The sequence below is a fragment of the Papio anubis genome, chromosome 20 (genome assembly GCF_008728515.1).
Source record: "Papio anubis isolate 15944 chromosome 20, Panubis1.0, whole genome shotgun sequence".
Lineage (NCBI taxonomy): Eukaryota > Metazoa > Chordata > Mammalia > Primates > Cercopithecidae > Papio > Papio anubis.
This window is the reverse complement of record NC_044995.1, coordinates 46,637,394-46,657,475: the sequence shown is the minus strand read 5'-3', so window position 1 is coordinate 46,657,475 and position 20,082 is coordinate 46,637,394. Positions and strand designations below refer to the sequence as shown.

The window sequence follows — 20,082 nt, the reverse complement described above, 5'->3', positions numbered from 1 at the left end:
GCCAACATGGTGAAACGTTGCCTCTACTAAAAATACAAAAATTAGCCAGCCGTGGTGGCACGTACCTGTAATCCCATCCACTCGGGAGGCCGAGTCAGGAGAATTGCTTGAACCTGGGAGGTGGAGGTTGCAGTGAGCCGAAATCACACAACTGCACTCCACCCTGGTTGACAGAGTGAGACTCCATCTTAAAAATACATACATACATACACACATTTCCCATCCTGGGGTCGTTCATATCAGCCTAACTGTCAGAGTTTAGGCAAGCAGTGAGCATCCACAGTGGTTCACATCACCAATTTGGTTGAACTGGTTTCAACTCCTGGCTCTGCAATGAGTTTGCTGTGTGACCTTAGGCAAATCAATGAACCTCTCTGATCCTCAGTTCCTGGGCATCGGTAGTGGTATCTTCCTCAGGGGTTGCTGTCTGGACTACATGAGATGATGCAGGTAATGGGCTTAAGACAGTGTCATGCTTAAAGCAAGGGCCCAATAAATGTGACCTAGATCACTATTGTTACTATTCAACCAACAAACATTTCTTTTTTTTTTTTTGAGACAGAGTCTCGCTGTGTTGCACAAGCTGGATTCAAGCGATTCTCATGCCTCAGCCTCCCGAGTAGCTGGGATTACAGACATGCGCCACCACACCTGGCTAATTTTTGTATTTTTAGTAGAGACTTGGTTTCGCCATGTTGGCCAGGCTGTCCTGAACTCCCGACCTCAGGTAATTTGCCTGCCTCTGCCTCCTAAAGTGCTGGGATTACAGGCATGAACCACTGCCCCGGCCTAGGAAATTTAAAATTACATTTGTGGCCAGGTGTGGTGGCTCACACTTGTAATCCCAGCACTTTGGGAGGCCAAGATGGGAGCATCACTTGGGGTCAGGAGTTCAAGACCAGCCTGGACAACACAGCGAGACCCCCATCTCTATATGAAAAAAATAATAAAATAAAGTTACATTTGTGGCTCTCATGATCACTAGCATTGGCTGAGAGGAAGAAATATAAATGAATTGACTGAATGCAGTGGCTCTTGCCTACAATCACAATACTTTGGGAGGCCGAGGCAGGAGGATTGCTGGATCCCATGAGTTCAAGACCAGCCTGGGCAACATCGAAAGACTCCATCTCTACAAGAAACTTTAAAGAAGTGCAGATGCCGGGTGCAGTGACTTATGCCTGTAATCCCAGCACCTCTTGGGAGGCAGAATCGGATCACGGTCAGGGAGTTCGAGACCAGCATGGCCAATATGGTGAATGGTGAAACCCCATCTCTCTACTAAAAATACAAAAAGCAAGGCTGGTGAAGCGTGGTGCCTGTGTAATCCCAGCTACTCAGGAGGCTGAGCAGGAGTAGTTTCTGAACCAGGAGCAGAGGTTGCAGTTAGCCAAGATCGAGCCACTGCAGACCCAACCTGGTAAGAACGAGACTCCATCTCAAAAAAAAAAAAAAAAAGAAAGAAAAGAAAGAAAGAAAAGGACATTAATCCCGTGGGCGTAGGTTTGGCTCGCAATCCCAAAGTATAATCTCTTTGGGAGGCCAAGGCTAGCCGGATCACTCTGGAGGTCAGAAGTTTGAGACCAGCCTGGCCAACATGGTGAAACTCCATCTCTACTGAAATACAAAAAAATTAGCGGCATTTGATGGCATCCACCTCTCAATCCCAGCTACTCAGAAGACTAGGGCAGGAGAATCTGCTGGGAACCTAGAGGCGGAGGCTGCAGCACGTGGTGGTGCATGCCTATAATCCCAGCTACCAGGAGGCTGGAGGCAGGAGAATTCCTTTGAACCTGGGAGGCAGAGGTTGTGGTGTGAGCTAAGCATTGCACTCCAGCCTGGGTACAGAGGGAAACTCCATCCCAAAAAAAAAAAAAAAAAAAGGGGCCAGGCACATGGGTCATGCCTGCAACCCTGCTACTTCAGGAGGCCTCAGGCAGGTGGGATCACTTAGGTCAGAGCTGGAGACCATCCTGGCTAACATGTGAAACCCCAGCCTCTACTAAAAAGACCAAAAATTAGCCAAGGTGTGTGGTGATTAGGCATCTGTGTAATCTATACAGTATACGAGAGGAGAATCGTTTAACCTTAGGAGGTTGTAGTGAGCTGAGATCGCAGCACTCACTGCACTCCAGCTCATAAACAAAGCAGGTATCTGCAAACAAATTAAATAAATAAATAGATAGATAAATAACAAATAAATAAATAAACTAAATGTCCGGCCTCACCCATGGAGAGGCTGGGTCTTCCCAGAATCTTCTTCTGAATGTGGTAGGGCCACCATTTAAGTGCAATCAGGTCGTGGCTGCAGGCTGACAGGACACCTCTGCAAGTGTGCAAAGGGAGGGAGGTACCAGTATGTTACACATACAAGGTGGTTGGAGAAGCATTACTTCAGGGCCATTCCCCCAAGAAGACACAAAACCCTGACCACTCTTTTTAAAATTTAATTGACTCACCTTTAATTTTACTATTATAGAAAAAATTGGCCAGATCGAGGTGCACGCCTCTGTAATCCCAGCACTTTGGGAGGCCAAGGCGGGCAGATCATGAGGTCAGGAGATCGAGACCATCCTGGCTAACACGGCAGAAAACCCTGTCTCTACTAAACACAAAAACTAGCCAGGCGGTGGCGGGCGCCTGTAGTCGCATACTCAGGAGGCTGAGGCAGGAGACCCAGAACCCGGAGGCATGGAGCCAGTGAGCCAAGATTGTACCCACTGCATTCCAGCCTAGGCAATAGAGCTAGACTCCATCCCAAAAGGGGCCGGTGCGGCTCAAGCCTCCAATCCCAGCACTTTGGGAGGCCGAGGCGGCGGATCAGGTCAGGAGATCGAGACCATCCTACAACATGGTGAAACCCTTCGCTTCTTTTTTTTTTTTTTTTTTGAGACACAGAGTCTCGCCTTTCTGTCGCCTAGGTTGCAGGCTGGTCTCTTGTGCTTCTTCAACAAGCTCCTCCGGGTTCACGCTATTCTCCCGCCTCTCAGCCTCCGGGAGTAGTTGGGACTACATAGGCCACAACCGCTACCTTCCGCTAATTTTTGTATTTTAGTAGAGACGGGTTTCTCACCGTGTGGGTTCCGATTCTCCTGACCTTGTGATCCGCCTCTCACTGGCCTCCCTGCTGCTGATTACAGGCGTACCACACTGTCAAACCCCGCCTCTACTAAAATACAAAGCTAGTCATGCATGGCCAGTCCCAGCTAATTGAGGCATGGAGGTGCAGGAGAATGGCTTCCGAACTTGGAGGCGGAGTTTGCAGTGAGCCTATGATCGCCCACTGCACTCCAGCCTGGGTGACAGCTAGCACTCCTAGCCTCAAAAAGAAAATTGAAAAGACACAGGGTCTTGCCAGGTTGCTGGTAGGCTGGTCTCAAACTCTGACCCCAAGACGCCCTTCACCCGGCTCCTGCTGGGATTATAGGCGTGAGCCACCACACCCAGCGTCAGCCACTGCTTCATTTCAGGCATGCAGGCTCTTGCAGGTGAAGCCAGGCCGTTTGGATTTTACTTCAAATGCTGTAGGGACCTGACGGTGGAGATTTCGCAGGAGGAACTGATATTGTTTGATGTTGAGAGTCCTTGAGTTGCTCCAGGAATACAAGTGCTAGTAAACCTATACTTCCTTCAATTAAACTGGCAGTCCATATATGTATATTTTGAGATGGAGTTTCACTAGGCTGGAGGACAAGCGATCTTGGCTCACTGCAACCTCTGCCTACGAGATTCGAGTGATTCTCCTGCCTCAGTCTCCCGAGTAGCTGAGACTACAGGCGCCTGTCAGCATGCCTGGTTAATTTTTGTAGTTTTTGTATAGATGGGTTTTCTCCATGTTGGTCAGGCAGGTCTTGACCTCCTGACCTCAAGTGATCTACCTGCCTCAGCCTCCCAAAGTGCCGGTATTATAGATGTGAGCCACTGCGCCTGGCCATCAGTGAATGATTTTTAAGCATAACTATATCCTAAATACTGCATGGGATATACTTACACTAAATATTTCTATTGTTCCTCTAAAGTCCAATTTAGGTTGGGCACGGTGTCCCAGGAGGCTGAGGCAGGAGAATTGCTTGAATCCAGGAGGTGGAGGTTGCAGTGAGCCAAGATCAAACCACTGTACTCCAGCCTGGGAGACAGAGGGAGACTCCATGTCAAAAACAACACAAAACCAAAAAAGGTGGACCAGAGCAGGGTAGAGGCAGGGGAAGGGGAGAAATGGGAGATTCTGGGAAGTGTGGAGACAGAAGCCCTATGGCTTATGGATGGATTGCACGTGGGCAGATGGCACAGGCCCATCACTAGGAAGACTTTGGCATTGGTCCCAAGTGTGGGGGAGGAAGCCTAAGCTGCTGTAGGCAGAGGAGACACAGGATCCGACTCGGGTATGAGACCCACAAAGCAGCCCCAGGGCTCAACAGTAACCTCTGTGAATTATACCAGCACACAGTTTCTCCTCCTTTTTACTGTGATATCATGGGTGGTTTTTTTTTTTAATTTTTTTTTTTTTTTTCCAGACAGAGTCTTGCTCTGTCACCCCGGCTGGAGAGAAGTGACATGATCATGGCTCACTGCAGCCTCGACCTCCTGGGCTCAAGTGATCCTCCTGCCTCAGCCTCCCGAATAGCTGGGACTACAGGTGTATGCTACTACAGCCAGCTAATTTTTCATATACATATATACGTATATGATCCTGTCATATATGCATATATACACATATACACATATAAACACACATACACATATACACATATATACACATATATACATATACACGCATATATACATATACACACATATACACATATATACATATATACACATATACACATATACATATACATATATACACATATACACATATACATATACACATATACACATATACACATATATACACATATACACACATGTATACACATATACACACATATATACACATACACATATATACATATACACACACATACACATATGTACATATATTCATATAAACACATATACATATATATACACACATATATATGTATATTTACACTGACTCTTGCACTGTCACCCAGGCTGCAGTGCAGTGGCATGATCTCAGCTCACTGCAACCTCAGCCTCCCGGGTTCAAGAGATTCTCCTACCTCAGCCTCCTGAGCAGCTGGGATTACAGGTGAGCACCATCACGCCCAGCTAATTTTTTTTTTTTTTGGAGACAGAGTCTTGCACTGTCACCCAGGCTGGAGTTCAGTGGTGTGATCATGGCTCACTGCAAGCTCCGCCTCCCTGGTTCATGCCATTCTCCCTTCCCAGCCTCCCAAGTAGCTGGGACTACAGGTGCCCACCACCACGCCTGGCTAATTTTCCTTTTGTTTTTTTTTTTTTTTTTTTGAGACCGTGTCTCGCTCTGTTGCCCAGGCTGGAGTGCAGTGGCGCGATCTCGGCTCACTGCAAGCTCTGCCTCCCGGTCCCGGGTTCATGCCATTCTCCTGCCTCAGCCTCCCGAATAGGTGGGACTACAGGCGCCCACCACCTCACCCGGCTAATTTTTTGTATTTTTAGTAGAGATGGGGTTTCACTGTGTTAGCCAGGATGGTCTCGATCTCCTGACCTCGTGATCCACCTGCCTCGGCCTCCCAAAGTGCTGGGATTACAGGCGTGAGCCACCATGCCCGGCCAATTTTTCTTTTTCTTTTTTTTTTTGTAGAGATGGGGTCTCACAATGTTGCCCAGGCTGGTCTCAAACTCCTGGTCTCAAACGATCCTCCTACCATGGCCTCCTAAAGTCCTGGGATTACAGGAATGAGCCACCATGCCCAGCCCCTTTGGTACTGTTGACATTCAGGGTAAACAATTCCTGATTGTGGGGGGCCATCCTGGACACTGCAGGGTGCTGAACAGCATCCCTGGCCTCCACCCCCTCCACACCAGTAGGACTCTCTTCTCCCCCGATCCCCTGCAGTTGTGACGGTCAATACAGCCAGACATTAGCAGAGGGGAGAATTTCCCCCAAGTAGGACCCCTGGTCTTGGCACTGTGAGACCCCAGTAGGCGGGGGCAGACTCAGGGTGGAAAACGCGGGCTATGCCGGGTTTGGGTCCTGGGAGACCTTCCCAGTTTCCTTTGTCCATTCCAGGCATTCAGTGATAGTTCTACAGACGGGAGACACGGATACCTAAACCGCTAGAGCTCGGGGAGGTTGCAGACAACGTGTTGCCTACGCCTCAACTCATCTGAGAGCCACCTGTGCAAGACAGAGAGCTTCCTCCCGGTAGAGACTAATAAAGCTTTTAATATTTAAAAGTTTGGGCACTTAATTCTGGTGATCTGGGCTCACGGGTAACACTCCATCCTCTGACGACTGGCAGCCGGCAGAGTCCGCCGAGGCGCTGGTGATGATGATGGGAACCTTGGCCTTGAGGCTGGTCAAGGACCAGGGCAGGTGCACGGTGATGACCAGCTCATAGCGAGTGTGCATGATCTCCCCGTCCCGTGTGCTGCTGCTCACGGACAGCAGCACTGGGAGGTTGAAGGTGCTGACGATCTTGGTGGTGTTGAAGCGGGTCATGTGGGTGTTGGCCTCCTGCCGCAGAAGCTCGCTGCTGTCCAGCCGAGACCGCCTCTCCGCGCCGGGCGTAAAGCCCTCGTACTGAACGTGAGCATACAGGGCGAATATGACCGTCTTGATGCATTTGCTGGTCTGGTTGTTGATCTCTGTTGTGAAGACAACCTTCTCTCCCGGCGTGAAGGTGTTCTTTTCCATTTGGATTTGCAAGCAGATGGTGCCCTGGCGGCAGCAGTTGTAGGAGACTTTCTCCTCAGCCTCCACCAATAAGGGGTTCTAGAAGAGGAGGATGTGGGGGAAGAGAAACAGACAACCGTGAGGGACCAGGACCACATAATCCACTTGCCTGCCTGATCCACCCTGGGAACTCCTCAAAGCCTCTGGGGCTGGCCGGGCTCGATGGCTCACGCCTATAATCCCAGCACTTTGGGAGGCTGAGGCCGGAGGATCATGAGGTCAGGAGTTCGAGACCAGCCTGACCAATATGGTGAAACCCCTGTCTCTACTAAAAATACAAAAACTAGCTGAGCGTGATGGTGCATGCCTGTAATCCCAGCTACTCAGGAGGCTGAGGCAGGAGACTCTTGAACCCGGGAGGTGGAGGCTGCAGTGAGCCAAGATTGTGCTATTGCACTCTAGCCAGTGCTACAGAGCAAGACTCCATCTCAAAAATAAAATAAAAATAAAAAGCCTGTGGGGCTTTGGGGACTCTCGTAGGAAGAGGCATTAAGATGGAATCTGGAGCCCTAGGGATTCTGCAGTGAAAAACCTGGAGTCATTTCCCATCTCCCAGCATGTTTTGGTTTTTGGTTTTTGTTTTTTTTTCTGGAGACAGAGTCTTGCTCTGTCGCCCAGGCTGGAATGCAGTGGTGTAATCTCGGCTCACTGCAACCTCCGCCTCCCGAGTTCAAGTGATTCTCCTGCCTCCGCCTCCTGAGTACCTGGAACTACAAGCACATGCCACCACATCCAGCTAATTTTTGTATTTTTAGTAGATGTGGGGTTTCGCCATGTTGGCCAGGCTGGTCGTGAACTCCTGACCTCAGGTGATCTGCCCACCTCAGCCTCCCAAAGTGCTGGGATTACAGGCGTGAGCCACTGCACCCAGCCTCTCCCAGTGTCCTTGGATCAAGGCTATTTACCATTCGGAATATCAATATATTTCTTTCTTTCTTCCTTTTTCTTTTGAGATGGAGTCTCGCTCTGTCGCCCAGGCTGGAGTGCAGTGGCGCGATCTCGGCTCACTTCAAGCTCCACCTTCCAGGTTCACGCCATTCTCCTGCCTCAGCCTCCTGAGTAGCTGGGACTACAGGCGCCTGCTACCACGCCTGGCTAATTTTTGCATTTTTAGTAGAGGTGGGGTTTCACTGTGTTAGCCAGGATGGTCTCGATCTCCTGACCTCGTGATTCGCCCGCCTCGGCCTCCCAAAGTGCTGGGATTACAGGCGTGAGCCACTGTGCCCGGCCTTTTTTTTGTTTTTGTTTTTGTTTCAGCCTGCAGTTCAGTGGTGCACTCATGGCTCACTGCAGCCTTGACCTCCTGGGCTCAAGTTATCCCCCGCCATCAGCATCCCAAGTAGCTGGGACCACAAGCATGCGTGCCACCACACCCCAGCTTTTTTTTTGGAAATAAGGTCTCACTATGTTGTCCAGGCTAGTCTCAAACTCTTGGGCTCAAACAGTCCTCCCGCTTCAGCCTCTCGAAGTGCTGGGATTACAGGCATGAGCCACCGTGCCTCACCCTATTCATGGATTTAATAAACAAAGTTCATTGAAACTCACAAAATTTATATTTTCTGACATAGTCTGTTCTTTGCTTTTATTTTTATTTCATTTCATTTTATTTGAGATGGAATCTCGCTCTGTTGCCCAGGCTGGAGTGCAATGGTAAAATCTTGGCTTGCTACAGCCTCCGCCTCCCCCAGGAATTGGCATATAATTCTCCTGCTCAGCCTCCCTCAAGGAGCTGGGATTTGCAGTGCCACCATGCCTGGCTAATTTTATATTTTTAGTGGAGAGTTTCTCAATTATGGTCAGTTGATAAACGCCTGACCCTTGAAGCTGATCTGTCTGCCTTGGCCTCCCAAAGTGCCTGGCCTGCTTTTATTTTTAAAAAGTTGATTGCAACATGGCAGATTGTTATTTCTGATATTTTTATTCTACTTATTGCCTGTTCTGTTCTTTTATCTTATTTAAAAAAATGGTTGCAACTCAAGTTAAATTGCCACTTTTTTCTGGATTAGCCTTATTTATACTTTTGCCTATTCCTTTTCTCATTTTGCAACCATGGGCCAGGTTTCCTAGCACTTCTTTTGGGAAGCTCGTGAGAAGGGTGGATCACAAGGTCGCTAGATCGAGACCATCCTGGTCTAAGAACTTCAGGAAACCCTATCTCTATTAGTAACACAAAAATTAGTCAGGCGTGCAGGAGTGGCACCTGTAATCCCAGCCACCAGGAGGCTGGGCTGAGGCAGGAGACCACCAGAACTGGAAGTGGAGGCTGCAGTGAGCCAGATTGCCCAGCCTGGCAAAAGAGGAGACTCAAAAAATAAAATAAAAAGACCAGGCATAGTGGCTCGGCCACAACTGTAATCCCAGCATTTCGAGCTGGCATGGATCACCTGAGGTCAGGGAGTTTGAGACACTCACAATGTGTGGTGAAACCCCACCCTACTAAAATATAAAATGGCCAGGTGGTGGTGGCATGCCCTGTACCCAGCTGGGAGGCTAAGGCAGAAGAATCACTTGAATCTGGGAGACCGAGGTTGCAGTGAGGCTGAGATCCAGCCCTGCATTCCAGCCTGAACAACAGAGGATACTGTCTCAAAAAAAAAAAAAAGGGGAAAAAAGAAAAGAAAAAGAAAATGCTTGGTATTCCACCAAATGGATTTTGCAACCAATTACCTGTTGCCAGGACCTGTGGTTTGAAAACATTGCTGGCCGGGTGTGGTGGCTCATGCCTGTAATCCCAGAACTTTGGGGAGGCCAAGAGAGAAGGATCACTCAAGCCCAGAAGGCTGAGACCAGCTCTGGCAACAGTGAGATCCTGTCTCAAAAAAAAAAAAAAAAAAGGAAGAGAAGAAGGCTGGGTAATTAGCACTTTGGGAGAGGCCGAGGTGCAGATCTAGGTCAGGAGATCGACCATCCTGACCAATAACAGGGTGAAATTCGTCTCTACCAAAATACAAAAAGAAAATACTGGTGTGTTGGTGGCACCTGTAGTCCCAGCTACTCGGGAGGCTTAGGCAGGAGAACAACAATGGTGTGAACCGAGGCAGGAGGTTATGATTTAAATTACGCCCACTGCACCCAGCCTAATGGCAGAGTGAGGACTCCATCTCAAAAAACAAACAAAACAAAAAAAAAAAAAAAGAAGAAGAGAAAAGAAAGAAAAACATACTGCAGGAGGTCAGGTATGTCGCCTTTTTGAGAACTCAGGCAGACCCTTGACCCCCTCTGACCTCACCTCCCACTTTTCTGCCTCTGGCTTCTTTTCAGCCTTCTCAGGAGCAGCTGGAGCTCCCCCTCCTCTCCTGAAGTTTAATTGCATCTGGTTTCATTCTAAATCCCTGCAGTCTTATTCGAAAATTCGTAGCATGCGTTAGGACCCTGCAGGTGTGAAAGAACCTGCTGCTCTAACTCAAGACAAAGCTGGTAGTCCTGTCCTGGTCCTGAAAGAGGTATCAGGAGGTACCAAGAGCTACCAGTGTCCCTTTATTTCCAACTGAGCTATTACCTTTTTTTTTTTTTTTTTTTAAATAGAGGTACCGGCCAGGAGCAGTGGCTCACGCCTGTAATCCCAGCACTTTGGGAGGCCTAGGCAGGCGGATCACCTGAAGTCAGCTTGAGACCAGCCTGGCCAACATGTCGAAACCCCATCTCTACTAAAAAATACAAAAATTAGCTGGGCGTGGTGGTGGGCACCTCTAATCCCAGCTGCTCCAGAGACTGAGGCAGGAGAATCACTTGAACCCGGGAGGCAGAGGTTATATTGAGCCAAGATTGTGCCACTGCACTCCCACCTGGGTGACAGAGTGAGACTCTGTATCAAAAGAAAAACAATGGGACCAGGCGCGGTGGCTCATGCCTGTAATCCCAACACTTTGGGAGGCCAAGGCGGGCGGATCATGAGGTCAGGAGATCGAGGCCATCCTGCCTAACACTGTGAATCCCCGTCTCTACTAAAAATACAAAAAAATTAGCCAGGTGTGGTGGCAGGCGCTTGTAGTCCCAGCTACTCGGGAGGCTGAGGCAGGACAATGGCGTGAACCCGGGAGGTGGAGCTTGCAGTGAGCCAAGATTGTGCCACTGCACTCCAGCCTGGGCGACAGAGCGAGACTCCGTCTAAAAAAAAAAAAAAAAAAAGGTCAGGCGCGGTGGCTCAAGCCTGTAATCCCAGCACTTTGGGAGGCCGAGGCGGGCGGATCACGAGGTCAGGCGATCGAGACCACGGTGAAACCCCATCTCTACTAAAAATACAAAAAATGAGCCGGGTGCGGTGGTGGGCGCCTGTAGTCCCAGCTACTCGGGAGGCTGAGGCAGAATGGCGTGAACCCAGGAGGCGGAGCTTGCAGTGAGCCGAGGTCGCGCCACTGCACTCCAGCTTGGGCGAGAGAGCGAAACTCCGTCTCAAAAAAAAAAAACAACAAAAAACTAGCCGGGCGAGGTGGCAGGTGCCTGTAGTCCCAGCTACTCGGGAGGCTGAGGCAGGAGAATGGCGTAAACCTAGGAGGCGGAGCTTGCAGTGAGCTGAGATCCGGCCACTGCACTCCAGCCTGGGCGACAGAGCAAGACTCCCTCTCAAAAAAACAAAAAAAGAAAAGAAAAGGAAAAAGAAACTGCTGGCCGGGCATAGTGGCACACACCTGTAATCTCAGTACTTTGGGAGGCTGAGGAGGGTGGATCACAAGGTCAGGGGTTCAAGACCAGCCTGGCCAAGATAGTGAAACCCCGTCTCTACTAAAAATAGAAAAAAAAATTGGCCGTCCTTGGGGGCAGGTGCCTGTAATCCCAGCGTTCTCAGGAGGCTGAGGCGTGAGAATTGCTTGAACCCAGAAGGCGGAGGTTGCAGTGAGCCGAGATCATGCCACTGCACTCCAGCCTGGGTGACAGAGCGAGACTCCGTCTCAAAAAAAAAAAAAAAAAAGGAAAAGAAAAAAAAAATGCCAGCCCTCTGACATTTGTCATCTTGTCCCAATGCTCTGATGGCAAATCACTCCCTGGAGAGGTGAAGTGACTTTGGCCAACGTCCCTCCTCCCACCTCGACTTCCACCTCTGCACCTGGACTCGGGAAGGGAACCAGAACGAGTCCTGCACTCAGCCAAGCGGAGGCTGCACGGCCCTTCCTTCTCCTGGACTGAGGCCACCACCTCTATTGTCTGAGAGCTCCAAGGTCAGTGCTGGAGGGCTACTGAGTGTCCAGGCCTCTCTCCCACCCTGAGGGTCACCCCGTGGGGCCTCTTCTTGGCTTTTCCCCAGGGCCATGTCTCCTCCTTGACAAGTGGATATTTGGGCCATTCTCCTGGGTGGGGCTCTCCTGGGCTCTGCAGGGTGCTGAGCAGCATCCCTGGCCTCCACCCATTCCATGCCAGGAGCACCCCCCAAGTTGAGACAACCACAGATGTCTCCAGACATTGCCAAATCTCCCTTATGGGGATAAAACAGCCCCAGCTGAAAACCACTGGCTTATCCATCCTGGCTAACATGGTGAAACCCCGTCTCTACTAAAAATACAAAAATAGCCGGGCGCTGTGGTGGCCTGTACCCAGCTACTCATAGGATGTCTGAGTGCAGGAGAATGGCTGAACCCAGGGAGGCGAGCTTGCAGTGAGCCAGATCGCCACATTGCACTCCCCAGCAGCTGACAGAGTGAGACTCCACCAAAACAAAAACCACTGGCTGTAGTTCCTGCCCTTGTTTCTTTTCTTAAAATGTTGGCTCAATAACTGTGGCTCAAGCCTGTAATCCCAGCACTTTGGGAGGCCGAGACGGGATGGATCACGAGGTCAGGAGGAGACCATCCTGGGCGCAACGGTGAAACCCCGCCTCTACTGGCAAAAAATACAAAAATCCACTGGCGAGGCGTGGCGGCCTGTAGTCCCAGCTACTCGGGAGAGGGTTGAGGTAGGAGAATGGCAAATTGGGAGGCGGCCAGAAAGAGCTGAGATCCCGCCACTGCACTCTCCAGCCCGGTGACAGAGCCAGACTGCCTCCTGCCAAAAAAAAAAAAAAAAGCTGGCCTGACATAGGCTAATGCCTGTAATCCCAACATCACTTGGGAGGCTGGAGGCAGGCGGATCACCTGAGGTCGGGAGTGCCCGAGACCAGCCTACCAACATGGTGAACCCTGTTCGGTACTAAAATACAAAATTAGCTGGTGGCCATCTCATTAGAGGCTGGCATGAGAATCGTGCTTGAACTGGGAGGCGGAGGCTGTGAGACAAGACTGGTTCTCTGCACCTTCAGTCCACATGCACGGAGCGAGACTCTGTCTCAAAAAAAATAAATAATATGGCGCTGCTCAAGTTTCAACCTAGGTTTGAGACGGGATCATGAGACAGCACTCACTGGCTACCTGGTGAAACCCGCTGGGTCTCTACTAAAATAACACAGCTAGTGGGAAGGAGTGCCTAGAAGTTGAAGGAGGCAGGACAGTGTGAACCTGGAGCGAAGAGGTCCTGCCACAGCCTGGGCCACAGAGCCAGACTCCCAGTCTCAAAAAAAAAATAAATAAATAAATAAATAAATAAATAAATAAATAAAATATATACACATATATTATTTCATTTAGAGACAGGGCCCCACTCTGGCTTCCAGGCTGGGAGGTGTGTAGTAGCAACATGGCTCACTGCAGCATTGACCTCCGGCTGCCCTAAGGTTTCTGACTCACCTTTTGTGAAATCTCAGGGCCTGGGAAGCTGCCAACACCCTTCCCTTCTCCCTTGGGACCTTCTCTGTCCCCTGCCCGCCCACCTTCCCTCTTCCTCCTTGGAGCCTGGAGAATGTTTCCACCTCCGCCTTTCCCCCATCGGTACCTGCAATGGGGTTTCTTTGTGGAAGGCGGAAGTTCCTTGAACCAATAAGTACATCCTCTTCTTGGCTAAAATGTGTTCCCGGCCCATGCAGGAAGCTTGTACGAAATAGAAGACATGGCCAAATTTGCTGCTGAAGGTAGAAGGAAGCCTGGGAGGTAAGTTGAAACGGAAGTCAAAGGTGTGGCTGCCTGCACTTAACCAATTATCTGAAAGCAAAACACACCAATGCCATCAGAAGGTTCTAGAATTGTTTTTCTTCTTTTTTTTTTTGCTTTGTATTTTTTTTTTTTTTTGAGATGGAGTCTCGCTCTGTCGCCCAGGCTGGAATGCAGTGGCCGGATCTCAGCTCACTGCAAGCTCTGCCTCCCGGGTTTACGCCATTCTCCTGCCTCAGCCCCCCGAGTAGCTGGGACTACAGGCGCCCGCCACCCCCGCCCGGTTATCTTTTTTTTTTTTGTATTTTTTAGTAGAGACAGGGTTTCACCGGGTTAGCCAGGATGGTCTCGATCTCCTGACCTCATGATCCACCCGTCTCGGCCTCCCAAAGTGCTGGGATTACAGGCTTGAGCCAGCGCGCCCGGCCTGCTTTGTTTTTTTGTTTGTTTATTTTTGAGACAGGGTCTCACTCTGTGGCCCAGTCTGGAGTATAGTGGTGTGATCTCAGCTCACAGCAACCTCTGCCTCCCAGGTTCGAGCGATTCTCCTGCCTCAGCCTCCCGAGTAGCTGGGATTACAGGCGTGCACCACCACACCCGGCTAATTTTTGTATTTTTGGTAGAGATGGGGTTTTGTCATGTTGTCCAGGCTGGTCTTGAACGCCTAGCCTCAGGCGATCCGCCCGTCTCGCCCTCCCAAAGTGCTGGGGTTACAGGCGTGAGCCACTGCACCCGGCCTTTTTTTGCTTGATTTATTGTTTTGGCAAGGAGGCGGGTCCTGGACTTGGCTTCTCTGTCCCTCCTGAGTTAAACTGAGCTCTATGCTTTTAGGACCTGCTGGGCCTGTAAATATCAGGCCCCAGCTGGGCTGGAGTGGGATGCCCTGGGGTGCGTGACTGTGCCTGGAGTTGTCACCCGAAACCACTGAAGGACCCTTGCATACGCCTGCCTGGAGCCTGAGAAAGTGGAAGTTAGGCCTTCAGGGTTCAACAAACATACCTTTTTTTTTTTTTTTCTTTATGTAGAGACAAAGTCTGTCTCTGTCGCTTAGGCTGCAGTGCAGTGGTGTGATCATAGCTCACTGCAGCCTCCAACTCCTGAGATCAAGTGATCCTCCCACCTCAGCCTCCAGAAGAGCTGGGACTACAGGCCCATGCCACCTTGCCTGGCTAATTTTTAAATTTCTGGTGGAGACAGGGTCTTGCTATATTTCCCAGGCTGGTCTTGAATGTCTGGCCACAAGCCTCCTGCCTCACTCTCCCAAAGGTGCTAGGATAATAGGCGTGAACCGGGCCGGCTGGGCCCCGTGGCTCATGCCTGTAATCCCAGAACTTTGGGAGGCCAAGGTGGGTGGATCACCTGAGGTCAGAAGTTCGAGACCAACCTGGCCAACGTGGCGAAACCCCATCTCTACTAAAAATACAAAAATTAGCCGGGTGTGGTGGCACACACCTGTAGTTCCAGGTACTCGGGAGGCTGAGGTGGGAAGATCGCTTGAACCTAGGAGGCGGAGGTTGCAATGAGCCGAGATCGTGCCACTGTACTCCAGCCCGGGTGACAGAGTGAGACACCGTCTCTAAACATAAATAAATAAATAAGTAGTATGTGAGGCAGAGAAAACTTGCCCTCATAGAGCTTGACCTTCAGTGCATGGTATACAGTAGGTGCTTAATACATGTTGATTGACCAACTGAGTGATGGTCTAGGAAGCAGACTCTCATACAACCGCCATTTCCATAACCTTCATTTCATTTTCCTTCTTGTACTTCTCAAAAATCCTCTTAGCATTGCCTATCTTCCCTAGCTCATGGCAATCCCAAAAATATCAGGGACCCTGTTTCTTTCTTTTTTGTTTTTTTGGGACAGAGTCTCAGTTTGTCTCCCAGGCTGGAGTGCAGTGGCGTGATCCTGGCTCCCTGTAACCTCCGCCTCCTAGGTTCAAGCAATTCTCCTGCCTCAGCCTCCTCAGTAACTAGGATTATAGGTATGTATCACCACGCCCAGCTAATTTTCGTATTTTTAGTAAAGACGGGGTTTCGCCATGTTGGCCAGGCTGGTCTCAAACTCCTGACCTCAAATGATCCACCTGCCTTGGCCTCCCAAAGTGCTGAGATTACAGGTGTGAGTCACTGGGCCCAGCCTTTTTTTTTTTTGAGACAGGGTCTCACTTTGTCACTCAGCCTGGACCTCTCGGGCTCAAGTGATCCTCTTGCCTCAGTGCCCCAAGTAGCTGGGACTACAGGCCTGTGCCACCACGCCTGGTTAATTTTTGTATTTTTAGTAGAGACGGGGTTTCACCATGTTAGCCAAGATGGTCTTGATCTCCTGACCTCGTGATCTGCCCGCCTCAGCCTCCCAAAGTGCTGGGATTACAGGCGTGAGCCACCGCGCCCGGCGCTAGTTCTTTTTTTTTAAGAGACAGTCGTTCGAACCCAGGAGGTTGTGGTGAGCCGAGATCGCACCACTGCACTCCAGCCTGGGCAACAAGAGCAAAACTCTGTCTCAAAAAAAAAACAAAAAAAATAAGCAAAAATTAGCCAGGCATGGTGCCTGGCTACTCAGGAGGCTGAGGTGAGAGGATCACTCATGCCAGAGAGGCTGAGGCTGCAGTGAGTTGTGATCACACCACTGCCCTCTAGCCTGGGCAACACAGCGAGACCCTGTCTCAAAAATAAATACGTAAGCCAAGCATGGCGGCTCACGCCTGTCATCCCAGCACTTTGGGAGGCTGAGGTGGGCAGATCACGAGATCAGGAGTTCGAGACCAGCCTGGCCAACATGGTGAAATCCTGTCTCTACTAAAAATACAAAAAATTGCTGGACTGGTGGTGGGTGCCAGTAATCCCAGCTACGTGGAAGGCTGAGGCAGGAGAATTCTTTGAACCTGGGAGGTGGAGGCTGCAGTGAGCCGAGATCACGCCGTTGCACTCCAGCCTGGGAAGCAGGGTGAGACTCTGTCTCAAAAAATAAATAGGCCGGGCACGGTGGTTCAAGCCTGTAATCCCAGCACTTTGGGAGGCCAAGGCAGGCGGATCACGAGGTCAGGAGATCGAGACCATCCTGGCTAACACGGTGAAAACCCATCTCTACTAAAAAATACAAAAAAACTAGCAGGAGGCCGGGCGCGCTGGCTCACGCCTGTAATCCCAGCACTTTGGGAGGCCAAGATGGGAGGATTTCCGGGAGGCGGAGCTTGCAGTGAACTGAGATGCAGCCACTGCACTCCAGCCTGGGCGACAGAGCAAGACTCCGTTTCAAAAAACAAACAAACAAACAAACAAACAAACAAACAAACAAAACTAGCAGGGTGAGGTGGCGGTTGCCTGTAGTCCCAGCTACTCGGGAGGCTGAGGCAGGAGAATGGCGTAAACCCGGGAGGCGGAGCTTGCAGTGAGCTGAGATCCGGCCACTGCACTCCAGCCTGGGCGACAGAGTGAGACTCCGTCTCAAAAAAAAAATTAAAAAAATAAATAAATAACAAATAGATAAATAAATAAAATAAAAATAAATACATAAATAAGTTAAATTAAATTACACTTTGTTCAGCCAAGCGTTGGCCACGTGTTCCGCTTGACTACATCATATCTGGGAATATCCCCACAAACACATTTTGAAAAAGACATATAATTCCCCCCACAGCTCAGCAGACTCTGACATTTGTTCAGATTTCAGGCCTGACCTGGTGGAACTGGGGACTAGTTATTCCTTCCCTGGAAGGTCTCCCTTGCTCTTCTACCTCCACTATCTTTTTTTGAGAGGGAATCTCGCTCTGTCACCCAGGCTGGCGTGCAGTGGTGCGATCTCGGCTTACTGGAACCTCCTCCTCCCAAGTTCAGGTGATTCTCTTGCTTGAGCCTCCCAAGTATCTGAGATTACAGGCATGTGCCAGCACGCCCGGCTAGATTTTTGTTTTTTGGGGGGCAGAGATGGGGTTTTGCTGTATTGGCCAGGCTAGTCTCAAACTCCTGACCGCAAGTGATCCACCTGCCTCAGCCTCCCAAAGTGCTGGAATTACAGGCATGAGCCATTGTCCCTGGCCTACCTCCACTGCTTTTCCCCATGAATACAGGACTGCCTACTTTGTCTCCTGGGGTTTTGCTGTCAGAGTGAAACTTATCTGTAAAAGAATAAGACTTCTCAGGGGCCTCTTAAAGGCAGTTGTTGGACTGAGCATTTTCCAAAGAGACTACTTTGAACCTTCATTTTGAATATCTGGGTTCTGATCAGCTCCTTATGTCTTGTTATTTTCGTGTTTTGTGTATCTGATGGTCATCGTTCTACATGACTTCCCTCCTAGGGAGAAATCAGGCCACTCCCTATTTCTGATAGCCCTGGAGGTTTGTTGATTGACTGTTGGATGTGTTTATTTTCCAGACCCAGGTTCCTGTCATGGCTAGGGGTGGCTGTTGGCCTCGTCCTTACCCTCCACTGGGAATGTCTTTGTCTTATGCACGTAGTCTGCCTTGTTGTTGCAAATAACATTTCTGCTATAATCGCGGGATGCCCCGGCTTCTTCACTCCACTCAATGTAACCCCTTCCCACGAGCTCCACCTTCACTATGGGGTCCACCAGGGTACTGTTCAGGGTTAAAATCATCTTCCCTTTTATGCTGGAGCCAGCCAGGTAGATTGCATCCTTGGGCAGCACTAATTCGATCGACTTCACCACAGACATGGGGGGTTGGGGTGGTAGAGAGACATCCCTCTCCCTCCCCCATGTCCCTGAAATTCCCGGTTCCTTGGCCCTAGTGAGGTAATCCATCTATGACATCACTCAGCTCAGAGTTCCGGGAAGTGGGGACCCCAATGGCCAGGAGGGGAGACAGAACTGTTGTTCAGGGTGGGTGGTTGATGGCGAAACTTGTAGTCCTCACTGGTTCCTTTAACAGGTTCTTTTTTTTTTTTTTTGAGATGTAGTCTCGTTCTGTTGCCCAGGCTGGAGTGCAGGGGCACCATCTTGGCTCACTGCAAGCTCTGCCCCCCGGGTTCAAGCGATTCTCCTGCCTCAGCCTCATGAGTAGCTAGGACCACAGGTGCATGCCAGCACGCCCAGCAAATTTTTTGTGTTTTTGGTAGAGACAGAGTTTCACTGTGTTAGCCAGGATGTCTCAATCTCCGGAGCTCGTGATCCACCCGCCGCCTCGGCCTCCCAAAGTGCTGGGATTGCAGGCGTGAGCCACCGCGCCTGGCCCTTTTCTTTTTTTTGAGACAAAGTATCATTTTGTCATCCAGGCTAGAGTGTAGTGGTGTGATCTCGGCTCACTGTAACCTACTGTAACCTCCGCCGTGTTCAAGCAATTCTCCTGCTTCAGCCTCCTGAGTAGCTGGAATTACAGGCATGCACCATCACCTGTAATTTTTTTGTGTGTTTTTATTTTATTTTTATTTTTTGAGATGGTCTCACTCTGTCAGCCAGATTGGAGTGCAATGGCGTGATCTCGGCTCACTGCAACCTCTGCCTCCCGGGTTCCAGTGATTCTCCCACCTCAGCCTCCTGAGTACCTGAGATTACAGGCATGTGCCACTGCAACTGGCTAATTTTTGTCTTTTTAGTAGAGATGGGGTTTCACCATGTTGGCCAGGCTGGTCTCGAACTTCTGGCTTCAAGTGATCTGCCTGCCTTGGCCTCCCAAAGTGCTAGGATTACAGTCGTGAGCCACTGTGCCCAGGCGCATACACACTCATTTTCATCTTGAAGACTCTACATTTGTATTGGTCTGTATCAGAAAAAACACAGAGATATGGCCAGGACCTGGAATCTGGTGCGTACTGAAGTTGCTGAGGGCATCGTGTGCTTAATTTGAACGTTGACACCATCAGGAAGAGACGATTCCCTGCATGATTGATATTTCTCTTTTTTTTTTTGAGACGAAGTCTCACTCTGTCACCCAGGCTGGGTGCAGTGGCGTGATCTTGGCTCACTGCAACCTCCGCCCCCCTGGTTCAAGTGATTCTCCTGCCTCGGCCTCCCAAGTAGCTGGGATCATGGGTGTGGGGGTTACAGGTGCCTGCCCCCATGCCCAGCTAATTTTTGTATTTTTTTTTTTTTTTTTTTTGAGACGGAGTCTTGCTCTGTCGCCCAGGCTGGAGTGCAGTGGCCGGATCTCAGCTCACTGCAACCTCCGCCTCCCGGGTTCACGCCATTCTCCTGCCTCAGCCTCCCGAGTAGCTGGGACTACAGGCGTCCACCACATCGCCCGGCTAGTTTTTTGTTATTTTTTAGTAGAGACGGGGTTTCACCATGTTAGCCAGGATGGTCTCGATCTCCTGACCTCGTGATCCACCCGTCTCGGCCTCCCAAAGTGCTGGGATTACAGGCTTGAGCCACCGCGCCCGGCCAATTTT

At 50.1% G+C, this 20,082-nt stretch overlaps 1 protein-coding gene across 1 annotated transcript; it reads right to left on the bottom strand.

Annotated features, from left to right (window-relative positions):
• Positions 1 to 6,248: 6,248 nt before the first annotated feature.
• ARRDC5 (arrestin domain containing 5) lies at positions 6,249 to 18,632 on the bottom strand. The gene is made up of 3 exons (XM_031660098.1): positions 18,160 to 18,632; positions 13,583 to 13,788; positions 6,249 to 6,823 (listed from the first exon to the last, which is right to left on the bottom strand). The coding sequence occupies exons 1-3, from the start codon at positions 18,497 to 18,499 to the stop codon at positions 6,296 to 6,298; spliced, it is 1,074 nt and encodes a 357-aa protein (XP_031515958.1). The 5' UTR covers positions 18,500 to 18,632; the 3' UTR covers positions 6,249 to 6,295.
• Positions 18,633 to 20,082: the final 1,450 nt, after the last annotated feature.

Coding starts and splice junctions, on each gene's coding strand:
- ARRDC5 (XM_031660098.1), bottom strand. CDS start 18,499: ATGGATTACCTCACTAGGGCCAAGGAACCGGGAATTTCAGGGACATGG. Junction 13,789..18,159: donor AAAGACATTCCCAGTGGAGG/GTAAGGACGAGG, acceptor TTTTGCTTTCAG/ATAATTGGTTAAGTGCAGGC. Junction 6,824..13,582: donor ACAAAGAAACCCCATTGCAG/GTACCGATGGGG, acceptor CTCCTCTTCTAG/AACCCCTTATTGGTGGAGGC.